The sequence below is a fragment of the Eretmochelys imbricata genome, chromosome 6 (assembly GCF_965152235.1).
Source record: "Eretmochelys imbricata isolate rEreImb1 chromosome 6, rEreImb1.hap1, whole genome shotgun sequence".
Lineage (NCBI taxonomy): Eukaryota > Metazoa > Chordata > Testudines > Cheloniidae > Eretmochelys > Eretmochelys imbricata.
The window spans coordinates 111,488,660-111,502,838 of NC_135577.1; the positions used below are offsets into that span (position 1 = coordinate 111,488,660).

Sequence of the window (14,179 nt, forward strand, 5' to 3'; positions counted from 1 at the left end):
GCCACTGCAGCCCCTGTGTAATCAAGCGCCCTCCTCCCCAAGTTCCATAGTCTCCTCACCCAGACGCCTAAGAACGCAGGGGTGGGGGTGCCCCTCCAGGCACCCAACCACTCCACCCCAGAGGACTGCCCAAGCAACAGAAGGCTCGCATTCAATAAGTTTTAAAGTGCAATGTGGCCTTGTCCTTCCTTCCTCCCCTGCTCCCTCACCCCCCACTCCACCCGGTGCTTCCCTCCTCCCACACCCCTCCCGGGCTACCTTGGCAGCTATCTCCCTATTTGTGTGACGAATTAATAAAGAATGCATGATTTTGAAACAACGACTTTATTGCCTCTGTAAGCGGTGATCGAAGGTGGGATGGGAGGGCAATTGGGTTACAGGGAAGTAGAGTGAACCAAGGTGGTGGGTTTTCATCAAGGAGAAACAAACAGAACTTTCACACCGTAGCCTGCTCAGCCATGAAACTGGTTTTCAAAGCTTCTCTGATGCGCAGCGCGCCCTGCTGTGCTCTTCTAACCGCCCTGGTGTCTGACTGCAAGTAATCAGCGGCCAGGCGATTTGCCTCAACTTCCCACCCCGCCATAAACGTCTCCCCCTTACTCTCACAGATATTGTGGGGAACACAGCAAGCAGTAATAACAATGGGAATACTGGTTTCGCTGAGATCTAACCGAGTCACTAAACTGCGCCGGTGCGCTTTTAAACATCCAAATCCACATTCTACCACCACTCTGCACTTTCTCAGCCTGTAGTCGAACAGCTCCTGACTACTGTCCAGGCTGCCTGTGCATGGCTTCATGAGCCATGGCATTAAGGAGTATGCTGGGTCCCCAAGGATAACTATAGGCATTTCAACATCCCTAACAGTTATTTTCTGGTCTGGGAATAAAGTCCCTTCTTGCAGCTTTTGAAACAGACCAGAGTTCCCGAAGATGCGAGCGTCATGTACCTTTCCCGGCCATCCCACGTTGATGTTGGTGAAACGTCCCTTGTGATCCACCAGTGCTTGCAGCACCATTGAAAAGTACCCCTTTCGGTTTACGTACTGGCTGCCTTGGTGGTCCGGTCCCAAGATAGGGATATGCGTTCCGTCTATCGCCCCATCACAGTTAGGGAATCCCATTGCAGCAAAGCCATCCACTATAACCTGCACATTTCCCAGAGTCACTACCCTTGATAGCAGCAGCTCAGTGATTGCGTTGGCTACTTGGATCACAGCAGCCCCCACAGTAGACTTGCCCACTCCAAATTGATTCCCAACTGACCAGTAGCTGTCTGGCGTTGCAAGCTTCCACAGGGCTATCACCACTCGCTTGTGAGCCATGAGAGCTGCTCTCTTCTTGGTATTCTTGCGCTTCAGGGCAGGGGAAAGCAAGGCACTTTCATGGAACTTTGACCTTACGCATGTGAAAGTTTCACAGCCACTGGGAATCATCCCAGACCTGCAACACTATGCGGTCCCACTAGTCTGTGCTTGTTTCACGGGCCCAGAATCGGTGTTCCATGGCATAAGCCTGCCCCATTGCCACCAGGATGGCCAAATTGTAGGGGCCCATGCTTTGAGAGAAGTCTGTGTCCATGTCCTCATCACTCTCATCACTGTGCTGCCATCGCCCCCTGCCTGCTTTTGCAGGTTCTGGTTCTGCATATACTGCATGATAATGTGAGAGGTGTTTACAATGCTCATAACTGCTGCAGTGATCTGAGCAAGCTCCATGTTTGCCATGATATGGCGTCTGCAGGAGAGCAGAGTGGCAACGGAAGCGGTCGTTCAATGATGATGGTTTGCAAATCTACTGCACCGTCTGCTGCCAGGACATAACAGCTGAGCGGGCTGCACACTTGCCATGTTATGGCGAGACAAGAGCAGCCGAGCAGAGCTTCAGCGGAAGCGGCCCTGCGAGACCACCAGGAGAGCAGAGTGGCAGCGGAAGCGGTGGCTGACGACCTGTGAGGTGGATTCATGAGAGCAGAGTTGCCGCGGAAAGCGGGAGCCCACGAGAGGCAACACAGGGAAATTCACTATTGAGACAAGAGCAGGAGAGCGGAGTGGCAGCGAATGCGGTGGTTTGAAGACAACAGTTAGCAGTCCTACTGCACCATCTGCTGAAAGCAGTATGGCACCCGCACGGAAAAAAGGCATGAAACGATTGTCTGCCGTTGCTTTCACGGAGGAAGGGGTGACTGACGACATATACCCAAAACCATCTGCGACAACGTTTTTGCCCCATCAGGCATTGGGAGCTTAACCCAGAATTCCAATGGGCGGCGGAGACTGTGGGAACTGTGGGATAGCTACCCACAGTGCAACACTCCGAAAGTCGATGCTAGCATGGGTACTGTGGACGCACTCCGCCAACTTAATGCGCTTAGTGGGTACATACACAATCGACCGTATAAAATCGCTTTCTAAAAATCGACTTCTATAAATTCGACCTAATTTCATAGAGTAGTCATACCCATAGTCAACTATTCATAAGTGCCTAAGTCACATAGGAATACAAATCACACAAAGTGACAGGCATTTCTCAAAATTCCACATTAATTCCCCAATCACCATAATCCATGTAGATTAGACAACAATGCTTGAAACAGTGGTGCATTTACATTAGGGCTCTTAACAGTGCTGTCAGCAACAATGGGATTTTTTGAAAAACTTTCTTAGTGCAGACAAGGTTACATAGTCTTCCACATCAGACAAACTCTGAATTACTAATGTTAAAAATACAATTAAAAAAAAAAAAATAAATGTAGGCATCTTCATAACAAGGTACAAGCTCAACTGTTTTTTCCCTTTGCAAGCCACCTTTCAGGACTGAACCAATGCTCTTCAGCTTTCAGAATTACAACATTATAAAAGCTTAACTCAATAAATAATTATGAACAGAATCACAACAGGAAGATGTTACCTTGTATGTGGCTGCAATGCACTTGTATCCACGGAATCTTCTCCGGATCTTAAGAGTCCTAACCTCCTTCCACTGAAGTCACTGGCAAAATTCCCATTTACTTAATTGGAATAGACCTGGGTGCCTAGTTTGTAGATAGTGAATGAAGGCGCTCTATTGCGCTAAATGTTCTACTCAGAACATAACTTTGTAAGGAGATTATGTCATAATTCTTTCCCCACTTGAGTAGTTTTAAAGACACTTTCAAAATATTCCTAATCTACATAACCAATGTTAATATTTCTGTCAACCAGAATTTTTTCAGAAAAAATAGGATTAATTTCCAAGACCAGTGCCATTAAGAAACCGAATAAATGCTGCTTTCGTAAACATTGCTGTTCTCACACACCTGTTCCAATTAGAAATCTATTCTTAGCAAACCCATGCTTGAAAATTTTCTTCATTCCAAAACTTTGTATAGACCAGCTGGTTCTAGACATTTGCTTCCCCTCTTTCATTGTCTCCACCGAGTTTAAAAAAGCCTTTTTGTAGTAGTTTTATGCCTTTTTCAAATTTTATTTTGCAGGATTCATAATTTTATTCAGAAAATTAAAGCATAATTAACACTAAAGAGATATTGTTTACCGGTAGTAATCCATTTCTCTTCTGCACAGTGAAACAGTCTGAGATGTTAACTAGTTTGTGTGGGTGCACAGCTGTGGAGGGCTGCTCTCTGACAAAGCATCAATAAAATAATATCTACAGCAGAGTGATGTACAGATTAGCAATATGTTCCTTCTGCTTCAGAACGGGGCAGCTACAAAAAGGAGATCCTTTTATTTAGTTGCAACTATCATCCAGGTAGTATTCTTGAAGTTGTTGAATACTATACTTTTCAAAATTAAGAAGGATTCATTTATTTTCCAGTTCAACTGTGTGTTGGGAGCTTAACATTTTCTAGGTTTTAAAACAGCAAGTCTCAAGTGTTGGCTGGGTTTTGCAGGTGCCCTTTCTTTTTGGTGGCTCCGTTTGTGGCTATTGCTAGTTCAAAATCAGAATTTCCATCCACAGGAAATGTTGATATTTTGGCCCATGTGTTTAATTGAGACAAAAGTTGAAATATTTTTTCCACAGAACAGAAAATTCCAAAACAATTCAATTTGAAAATGTAATGATGTTATCTTGCTGCCTCGTGTGAAGCTGTAGATCAGGTACCTCATATCCCATTCTCCTCTATGACCCAGGCTCCTCATGGTACATTACCCATAATGCACTGCAGAAGTTAAAACAAGAGATGAGACAGTGGTGAATCATGGGAAATGAGTCCAGCTAGGGAGCCCAGCCCATAAAGAAGAACCCGGGCAAAAGGTTTCATAGCAGCTCAGATAGATGCAGTTCAATGTCAAACTCGAACTAAACTGTAATGTTTCAATTTGAGTTGACCCAACCTGAAATGAAATATTTTGGTTTTCCTAACAGAAAATCAAAAATGTCAGCAAACTTGGAATCTTCCTGTGGAAAACTTTGATTTTTGGAAACTGTTATCCATCAAATTACAAGTTTAAATCCTGGTCCTATATTCAGAAAATCCATCTCCCTTTCAAGGCATTCAAAGATAACACCAGATGACTACTAAAAAAATTAGAGAGCACGCTTTAAAAAGGTGAGTTGTAAATGGACTTACAACTCTTTTTAGCAATGCTGATTTCTCCCCATTATCCAGACTATAGCATTCAACTTTCACCTCCCTAACCAGAGGAAGGGCTTGTCTAAACTTACAGCACTTTGGCTGCAATGCTGTAAAACTTAGGCCTGGTCTACACTGGGGCGGGGGGAAAAAAATCGATCTAAGTTACGCAACTTTCACATAGCTGAAGTGGATGTACTTAGATCTACTTACTGTGGTGACTTCACTGCAGTAGGTCGACTGCTGACGCTCCCCCGTCGACTCCACCTGCGCTTCTCGCTCCAGTGGAGTACCGGAGTTGATGGGAGAACGCTCGGCAGTCGATTTATCTTCTTCACTAGATGCGATAAATCGACCTCCACTGGATCCATCGCTCCAGAGGTAAGTGTAGACATGCCCTTCGTGAAGACTCTACCTAAGCCAACGGGAGGGCTTCTCCTGTTGGTGTAGGTACTCCACCTCCCCGAGAGATGGCAGCTGTGTCAACAGGAGAAACCCTCCCATCGACATAGCACTGTCTACATTGGGAGGGTTAGGGTGGTGTAACTATGTCGCTCAGGGGTGTGGATTTTCCATACCCTTGAGCAATGTAGTTATATCGACATAAGTTGGTAGTGTAGACCAAGCCTAAGTCAGGTATTCAAATCCACCCCATCCACACACCAGGCTAAGGAAGGACGTTCAGAATACTAATCTTTCTATTATTTTCATTCTAGGTCTCCCAACATCCATCCAACTGCAGCTAACTAGATCCTACTCTGCTGAAATACCTTCTACCGTAACTACTTATATGCTTCAGTTGTAGAAAGGCCACCTTTTCCTTCCCAACTCAAAGCAGAGTTGGTCTATAGGCATTCAGATATCTATACTATTTGACACACTCTTGTATAGCTTCCTAAAGCTATAACTGTTTTCCCTCCCTCAAAACTATAACAAATAGCTCTTCTAGCTCCCAACAAGCTGGCTCCATTCTTAAACAGGTTTCCAGGGAAGCTGTGATTGCATCATTTGGTGACTAATGGGGTTGTATGTAGAGTGGGAGTCAGCAAGCCCTGTGGGGATGAATGTTGTTGAAACCCAAGTGCCTGTGATGGAAGACCATTACTTTTATTTCAGTAACATCTACAGGCCCTAGCCACTGTACACACACAGTGAGAGGTGGTCCCTATTCACAAAGCTTACTATCTAAATAGATTAGACAAGATAGAGGTTGGGAGAGGAAACAAGCACGGAATTGACATGACATGCCAAAAGCCAAGCAGCAGATCAGTGTACGCTGGGAGCAGAATCCTGGACTCCAGTACCCTATTGACAGGATCTAATGGCTTTTAAAGATTTTGTAGCTGAGGAGCTCTGGGTCTTGTATGCCTACGTAAGGAAAACAGACTCATTGCTGAAAGTACTGGAATTCTGTTAATTCCATTTACAAGAAATATTTAATATGGTGGTTTTGTTTATTAAATTATAGGTGTGAGCTTCACAGTTAAGCTGAACAATAAGGGACACAGCAAATGCTTCAGTCAGTTCTGAAGTACAAACCTAAACATTTTAATTTTTCAGAACTGAAATAAGTAACGCTCAAATCGGTTTCCTGGAAGCAGAAAGTTTTGCTTACAATCCATCCGATTAATCCATTGTAGATGACAGCCCCTTACATTACTGACTCAGACTTACTAATGTTACCACAAGTCTGAAGACTAGACTTATTATAAGGCTATTATTTATGTTTTAATAACAAAGACACGAGCTACTGCATGACTCAACTTTTACAATGACAAGCATAGTTCAACTACTTTTCGGCATCCTAATTTCAGCTTTTGATCTAAGTATAGATAAAAAACAGGGTTATTCACCATTGCAGAGGTCTGAAAGCATGGTCTCCTCAAAGTTAGTAGGAACTTTTCTCTAGATTGTAACTCAGCATGCAATTATTTGCTTATTTGGGTTTTAAAGTACCACATATCATACCCTGGGCATGTTGTTTTTTCTAGTGACTATTTTAAATTTTGAAATCGCTGCACATTAAACTTCAATAACAACCTCCCTAGCTCCAGCCAGCAACCATTATCCAGCTCTCAAAATGTCTATGTGGCCTTGCCTACATAGTTTTTGTACTGGCATAACTGTTGGTTAGGGATGTGATTTTTCTTTAAACTGCTATAGAAATACTACAACAACCCCTTGTGTGGATGCACTTACACAAGTATAAAGACAGGTTTCAGAGTAACAGCCGTGTTAGTCTGTATTCGCAAAAAGAAAAGGAGTACTGTATAAAGGTGCCATAGACCAGTATAGCTCATTCCCTTTCTCTTACATAAATAAACTACACTGATATAAGCACCACTGAAACTTTGTCCACAGTGTGCAGGGGGGGTCATATAATTAAAGCAGTACAACTTTTGTCTTTAGACAGCTCTAAAAATAAATGACCAACACACTCTAGCCTTCCTCCACTTCAATTTATTGTCTTTAGTTACTGGCAAATCATCCTACTGTCTTTTCCTGGAAACTCCTCCCATGGTCCTAATTCTTACATTGAAAAACAGCTGCTCTAGCATCAGAAGCTAGGAACTAATGTTTACAGAACATGAAGGAAGTTCCAGGTAGTAATTTGGCAGGCTTCCTCTATGGGGATAAGTTTAGCAGAAGCTGTAGAGGCTTGTATTACTCTATCATGAGCCCTTCTTGAATAGACTTACCTTGGTTCTCAAACTTTATTAAGTTTCAACTGAAAGATTTGCTGCTTTCAAACAAAATGAGCACAATTTTCTTACCATTAAACTGGTAATTTTTATAATGAAAATGTATAACGTAATGAAATACAAACTTTCCATGTTTCAGAGTACCAGTCGTGTAGTCTGTATCAGAGTTGTTTCCCTTTCAGGTTTGATCATGTATATCTATAGAGTCACTACTCTGACTCATTTAAAATAGACGTGTGCACAAGTTTCTAAATTAAAAATGCCTATATAGTATAGAAAACAGGCAAAAAATAGTAGAAATTTCCCTAAAAATTGTACAATATACTCTTCAATTTCATACTATATAATCATTACATGAAAGCCAAATGAAAAGTATGATTAATGCCACTTTATGGTCTGTGAAAGGGAGGATTTTGAATGACTCAAACATGCTCTACATACCTCTTATTAGCTCATAAATATTCATGTCCATAAGTTCACATATTAGTGCAAGAGAGCCAGATTTTCTGTCACTGAAGAAACAAATAGGGGTTTTTTTTCTGAGCAAGAAATAAAATTATATTTGCATTTGTATACAAAGTAGACAAAAAGTACTCCACTCAGCAAAAGAGTCAGTTTAATCATCAATAAGGCAACTTGTAGTTTTCAGTTTCAACAAACCTTTACCTAGAGAAACCTATTGAAATTGATTTATAATTTTAATTTACAATGGCATTTTCCCAAACTCTTTGCATTCGGCTCTCCTGGCAGGAAGCCTCATTAGCCTTCCAAGTACTATATGGATTTTTACTCTAAGTATGGCACAATGATGCAGTCTGGAAGCTCCCAATAAAATAGCAAGACATAATATAGCCATAAAGTATACACTAAAAATTGATAAGAGATACAAAAGCATTGTGCCATATCTGAAAATATTTAATAGCTGAGCTGGTCCCAATATTGTCCCATCTGGCCAAAATAAGTCACATTTTTAGCTATGTCACTTTCTAAATTCTATATTTTAACAGTGGCAGTTTTCTATGATAGTGGATTTCCTGTAACTTGAAGTCTTTAAATCATGATTTGAGGACTTCAGTAACTCAGCCAGAGGTTTGGAATCTATTACAGGAGTGGGTGGGTGAGGTTCTGTGGCCTGCAATGTGCAGGTCAGACTAGATCAGTGATCCCCAAACTTTTTACCTCACGACCCCCCTTACCCCTGTCTGCACCTCCCCCCCCCCATGAGCCGGGAGTGATGGCATGACTCCAGGAGTGGGGGGACGTGGACAGAGGTAAGAGAGCTGGGGCCACAGCTCGGGTACGGGGGTGGGAGACCGGGAGCAGAGCCCTGGGTGCAGGGCCGGTGGTCAGGGCCCCGGGGCCAGGTATCACTACCTCACCTGGGGGCTGGCCCGGGCCCCAGCCGCAGCCCCCCAAACAGTCCTCCATGCCCCCTCACGCCCCACAGTTTGGGGACCTCTAGACTAGATGATCATGATGGTCCTGGTCCCTTCCAACCTTAAATTCTATATTGGGAATGACCTTCAGAATGGTAATTGTTGTCCATCTGTGCTTTTTCATTTTGCCTGGCACGATGTATGTAATAGGAGTTGTGAAATGATTAAAAGCAGGACCCAGTCTATTCCACAATTGCGACACTCAAATGTTTTACTCCAGAATCTGAGATTTTGGTTTTTTTTTTTTTTTTTTAAAAATGTTTAACCTTGTAGTTGCAGAAAAACTTGTGAATATGAACAGAGAGTGTTTCCTGTTTGACTCTACAGGGAGCTGGAACATCTCCCTGAGAAGTGTGACCTACCTCATTATCTCAAAATGGGCCCCTGTGGACTTCACAATTCTGCTGCTAAATAACTTGATGTTTTTCCAAGATGCCATGGAATTCATCATGTTCCTGCAGCTGGCAACCGACATTTTGTTTTATTTTTCCTTGCCCTGGTGGGACCTGTCTACGGATGCCTCTTGCTCTCCAATGTTCCTTTCCCAATAATTTGATTACAGTGAACGCTCCCTGCACTGTTCAGTTGAGCCAGGCAAAAAGGAATTGGGGAACCAGAAATGGAGTCCATCTTGCAGCAAGAGAGTGGCTGACAATCTGGGCTGTAGCTAGATCTAGGGAACTCAGGAGATGGGCTACTAAAGATGAATACTAGCTTCCCTCTTCTGGCACTTGTAGTGAGAAGTAGTTTCTAAGCTGGGTTGTCTGGATAACACTGCAAGGGCTGAGGCCCAGAGAATGCAAAAGCCAGCCTGAAGAGCATAGTGAAAAAAAATCCTTGTAAATAATAATCAACAAATGTTATGCTTGATTAATTTCAGCAATGAACCATAGTGTGCAGTTGCATAGGGGTGAGGAGGATGAAGGCAATAGAATAGAAGTCAGCTTTGCTACAGAATTTGGTCTATCTGTGCAACAGAGTACAGGGAGCCTTGGAGGGCAGTAGGCATTAAGTCTCCTTCCCGTAAAACCAGAACATAAATTTATTAATTGCTTAAAAATATCTCTTGTCCCAGATCACTTGTTTTCCCATTTTGATAGTATGGATGTTGTAGTTCATGTTTTTGCAGCAATATACTCTAAAGAAACTGAAAAGTGTAATTTAGAACTGTATCATATCTTTGCTTAACAATAGGCATAAGGGCTTGGGAGAATCAGACAGATCTTCCAAAGATTTCCTTTTTGATGGAATAAATAATTGGTTAAATGCCTCCAAGCTGTCTTTTGTCTCGAAAAGCTACTGAAAAATTTGCAAATAGAGGATACAGGAAGTAGGGGAAATAAATACACTGTACTTACAAAACCACCTCGTGTAACATAAGGATATTAGGATGTGGATTCAGTCGCCTCAGTGCTTGTATTTCTCGCAGACTATTCACTTGCTCGATACTAATGTGTAATTTAAAAAAGAAGTGAGAGTGGAAAACTAGTTTACAATTTAGGAATTAGATTGTGACTAAGTCCCCACACAAGGGAGCAAGAACCTCCCTTCCTCTTATGTCCCTCTGCAAGCTACCCAAATCTGGGGTCCAGGAATGAAGAAGTAATTGGGGAGTTAACTGCCTGGGGCAAGGGGATGGGGTGGGAAATGGGTAATATCCTGGCTCCACTTCCCCTTCTTGCTGACCAGACTGGCTGACCCAGGAGAAGTGGGGAGTAATTTACTGTTGGTGTAGTCCAGAAGTAAATTATTACTCCGCAGCAGCAAGAAAGAAATCGGAGAGGAACTGTGACTCAGAAGTGCATCCAAGTCACAATAACTCCCACTGCTACTCCTGGGTTGGTGCATCTTACAGCTAAAGACTATACCTAAAAGGCACAATCTAGCCCTGTGTAATCATTAGCGTTCAAACTCAATTTAAAAATTAATAACCACTAGTGTGAAGAACTGAAACACAATATTTTACTAGCTAGTTGAAACATAATTAAATACTATGTCATTCATGCCTGGGACTCAATTAACCATTAGAAGTTCAGCTACAGAAACCGTTGGGGGAAAAATCCATTTTATGGGGCTTCAATGGCCTTGCATAGACACTAGATATAGCAAATCACTACAGGATAAGCTTTTCCTTTCACAAGCTGATCAAGAGTTAACCAAATGCCAAAATCCTTATGAAACTAAGAAAATTATCCTGTACTAGCAAGATCAATTTATATCACTATTACCTATAGCTATAAGTGAATATTCCAGTAAAAGTGTAACCTCTAGCCATTCATAACTATCAGAGGGTCCAAGACCTAAGGGTCACTTTAATGCATCATAGGGAAGATGCTTTCACAATCCCTCGTAAATATGGGAATGTTGGACATCTAAGTGCAATGAGTTGAACACACTCAAAATTTCTTAATCTCATAACTAGTATTTATTTTTGTTAATTTGGTCTCAACTCTACACAGTTTTCTTTTTTAATAAAAAGAGAGACAAAACTAAAACAGATCTCTGAAAACTAACATGATTGACTGGATATGTTTTTGGTCTCAGTGCTTAATGTTAGCATTTCTGAATGGTCCCGAATAAAATGTTCCTAATTTTAATTCAAACCATGACCACAGTAAATTGATTCACACAATGAGGGTTATTTTCAGAACCAAAGTAGTACAATTTTCATGTTTGTTTTTAATCAATTTCAATATGCATTAAAAAAGGAAAATATATACTCAAAAGATCTGAACTGCCCATGTGAATTTCCCTGATAAAAATCCATTGCTGGAATCTGTTTCACAAGATATACTGCCAGTTTCAACTATCTGTAAATAACAGTAATTTTACTTGGAGTACACTGTGCAAAACTGACCGACTCATCAATACTGGTTTACATGACAGGGCCAGCTACCTCATCATCTAATAAGATTTAATCTTGACAAACAAAAACACACTGATCATAACTTCAGTGAGACATAATGGAAGCCTGTTTTGTGTTAACAAACAAAAAATCCCAAAACTCAGCACCAGCAAACTGGCATCTTTCCCAAATAAACCTCATACATACAGCTAATTAAACAAATTCTCAGTTTTTAATATTTCTAAAATTGATTAGCCAAGAAATTTGTGTGCGCATTCAGAACATTCTGGACCAAATATTGGGTTGTAACCAAGCTGCACTCAGTGTAACTAAGGACAGAACCACTTTTACATACACCTTGTTCCTCCAGCTGTCCAGATCCCCTGAGTTTATGGCTCCATTGTACTAATGTATCAGCACAAAGTGGCTATAGTATAAAGTTTACATTCAGTGGCCTTGGCTGATTAATTTTTTTTTCCATTTAAAGGAAAAAGATGTGTTGGTAAACTCACTCTTCCTTAATCTCTGCAGATCTTGATAATCAGTGCCGAAACAGAGCACTGAATCAAACCTGAAATTTTTCAAAGCCGTAGACACAATGTCAATTGTTACAAAAATAACTCCCACTGAAATCAATAGGAAATGAATGTGTCTAATTGAGAGCTGAACTTGGCCCCATGCTAAAGTTAGGGGTTGTGCGCCTTGATTTGGATGAGAATGCCATGTGTGGGTGTCCAGTAAATCCCACTTTGCCATTTTCCTAATAAGAAAGAGCTCCCACTGTGACTTCTGTTGCCCACTATTAGAGGACACAATCAAATGTGAATAAAGGCAAATACAAAACACAAAGAGGAACAAAATCTATACAGGGAGAGAAGATAACTACTGTTACACGATCCACAATAAAATAAATTTTAAACTGACAATGGATAACGAGGGTGTTCTTTACACCATCTTCTACTACTAATTCATTTATGGCAGGAAGAAAAATGACACAAGCATGTTCAGACATATTCTACTTTTCCTTTCTGGTAGGAATTCATTTACAAATGTAAAACCAAGACCAGAGTGGTGACAGGAACAAATATTCATTAAAGTAGATAGGAATGAACAAAGACCCCAGTCCTCCTCCCTCTCTAATCCTGATCTCAATCCAGTTGACAAGCAGGTATAGAATTTGCTACAGTGAGTGACATCAATGGGTCTACTTGGTAGTAAGCACAATGCCAAATAATAATTCACTATACGATCAGGCCCTCAGTTCCCCCTTTCTCACATATGCCAACATATTTTTCAATACACCTGAACAAGTATTCAGAATCCTCTATTCCAGTGTTTCCCAAACTTGGGACGCTGCTTGTTCAGGGAAAGCCCCTGGCGGGCTGGGCCGGTTTGTTTACCTGCCGCGTCCGCAGGTTCGGCTGATCGGGGCTCCAACTGACCGCGGTTCGCCGTTGCAGGCCAATAGGGGCTGCAAGAAGCAGTCCGGCAGGTAAACAAACCGGCCCGGCCCACCAGGGGCTTTCCCTGAACAAGCGGGAAACACTGCTCTATTCAGTCTTAAAATTTGTATTTATTTCCCCAATAAATGTAAACAAAGTTTTCAGATTTTGGGCAATAGTATGATCAACTATACCTACCTTTCAAAATGCTGTTTCATTTGTTTCCATGCATAGTATTTTCCATCCCTAAGACTCTGTGTCTTCAGAACATCAGAAAATGTTCCCTCGCCTATTTTACCAATTGGTTTATATTCTAAAAACAAAAATATTTAAAATTTTAAAAATCTAAAAATAAGTTTTGTTGTAAACAGTAAATATTTTTATATTTATCGTTAGCTGATTTTCATTAAATACTGTCTTTGCTGGGTGATTTTCAATATTACGCTTTAGGTTGTGGTTCACATGTCAATCATTTGGGAAAAAATTAAATTGAATTAGAGCAAATTGGGTTTTACTGCCCCATCCTATTAATGCTCGTATTACTGATCATATAATACATTAACACAATCCCAGAGCACAAACTATGACCTCCCTGCTCTGTGACATGGTACCTCTGCACATACAAGAGGCCTTTTTTCTGTCATAGCTAGGGCCCTACGAATTTCACAGCCATGAAAAACATGTCACAGACTATGAAATCAGCCCTCCTCCATGAAATCTGATCTCCCCTGCTGCTGGGAGCCCGAAGCTCCTATCTGCTAGTCTGGCCATGCTGGGGAGGGACAGGAGTTGTCCTTCCCCTGCACGGCCGCTCTTGGTGGGGAGATCAGACCCATCTCCAGAGGCAGCGCAGAAATGAGGGTGGTATCATTATCCTGTGTTTGACCCAAACTATATTTCTCTTTCATTCTTCGCTTTCTCTACATGTACTTGATTGGTCCTGCTCCAGTAATACTGACTGTTCCATCAGCTAGTCTTATCCATCCCCTCAAGTCCCCTCATTGCTTAGTGTCCCTCCAGATTCCGTCCTTGGTAATCTCATCTGCACCTATAGGTTCAACAACCATCTCCACCAGTGAGCTGAAGGTAAACCAATTCATGTCAGTTTCATGCCACTGTTACTGCTGGGGAAAGCTTATGAACAACAAAGGAAGCAGGCAGTGGAGTTATTCACAGAGA

The 14,179-nt window shown here is 41.7% G+C and overlaps 1 protein-coding gene across 6 annotated transcripts in view; it reads right to left on the reverse strand.

The window, feature by feature from the left end:
* The window catches only part of MOK (MOK protein kinase), a 33,493-nt gene that overhangs the window by 11,896 nt on the left and 7,418 nt on the right, over positions 1-14,179 (reverse strand). Inside the window, exons 2-4 of one of the 6 annotated variants that reach the window (XM_077819391.1) lie at positions 13,199-13,313; positions 10,072-10,161; positions 7,719-7,789 (exon numbers count right to left, since the gene is read on the reverse strand). In XM_077819391.1, coding sequence (XP_077675517.1) covers positions 7,719-7,789; positions 10,072-10,161; positions 13,199-13,313 — 276 coding nt within the window. Of the gene's footprint in view, positions 1-2,909; positions 2,945-4,788; positions 5,213-7,718; positions 7,817-10,071; positions 10,162-13,198; positions 13,314-14,179 lie in introns of those variants that run through there. The other 5 variants (XM_077819390.1, XM_077819388.1, XM_077819386.1 and 2 more) reach the window with 5 other exon arrangements.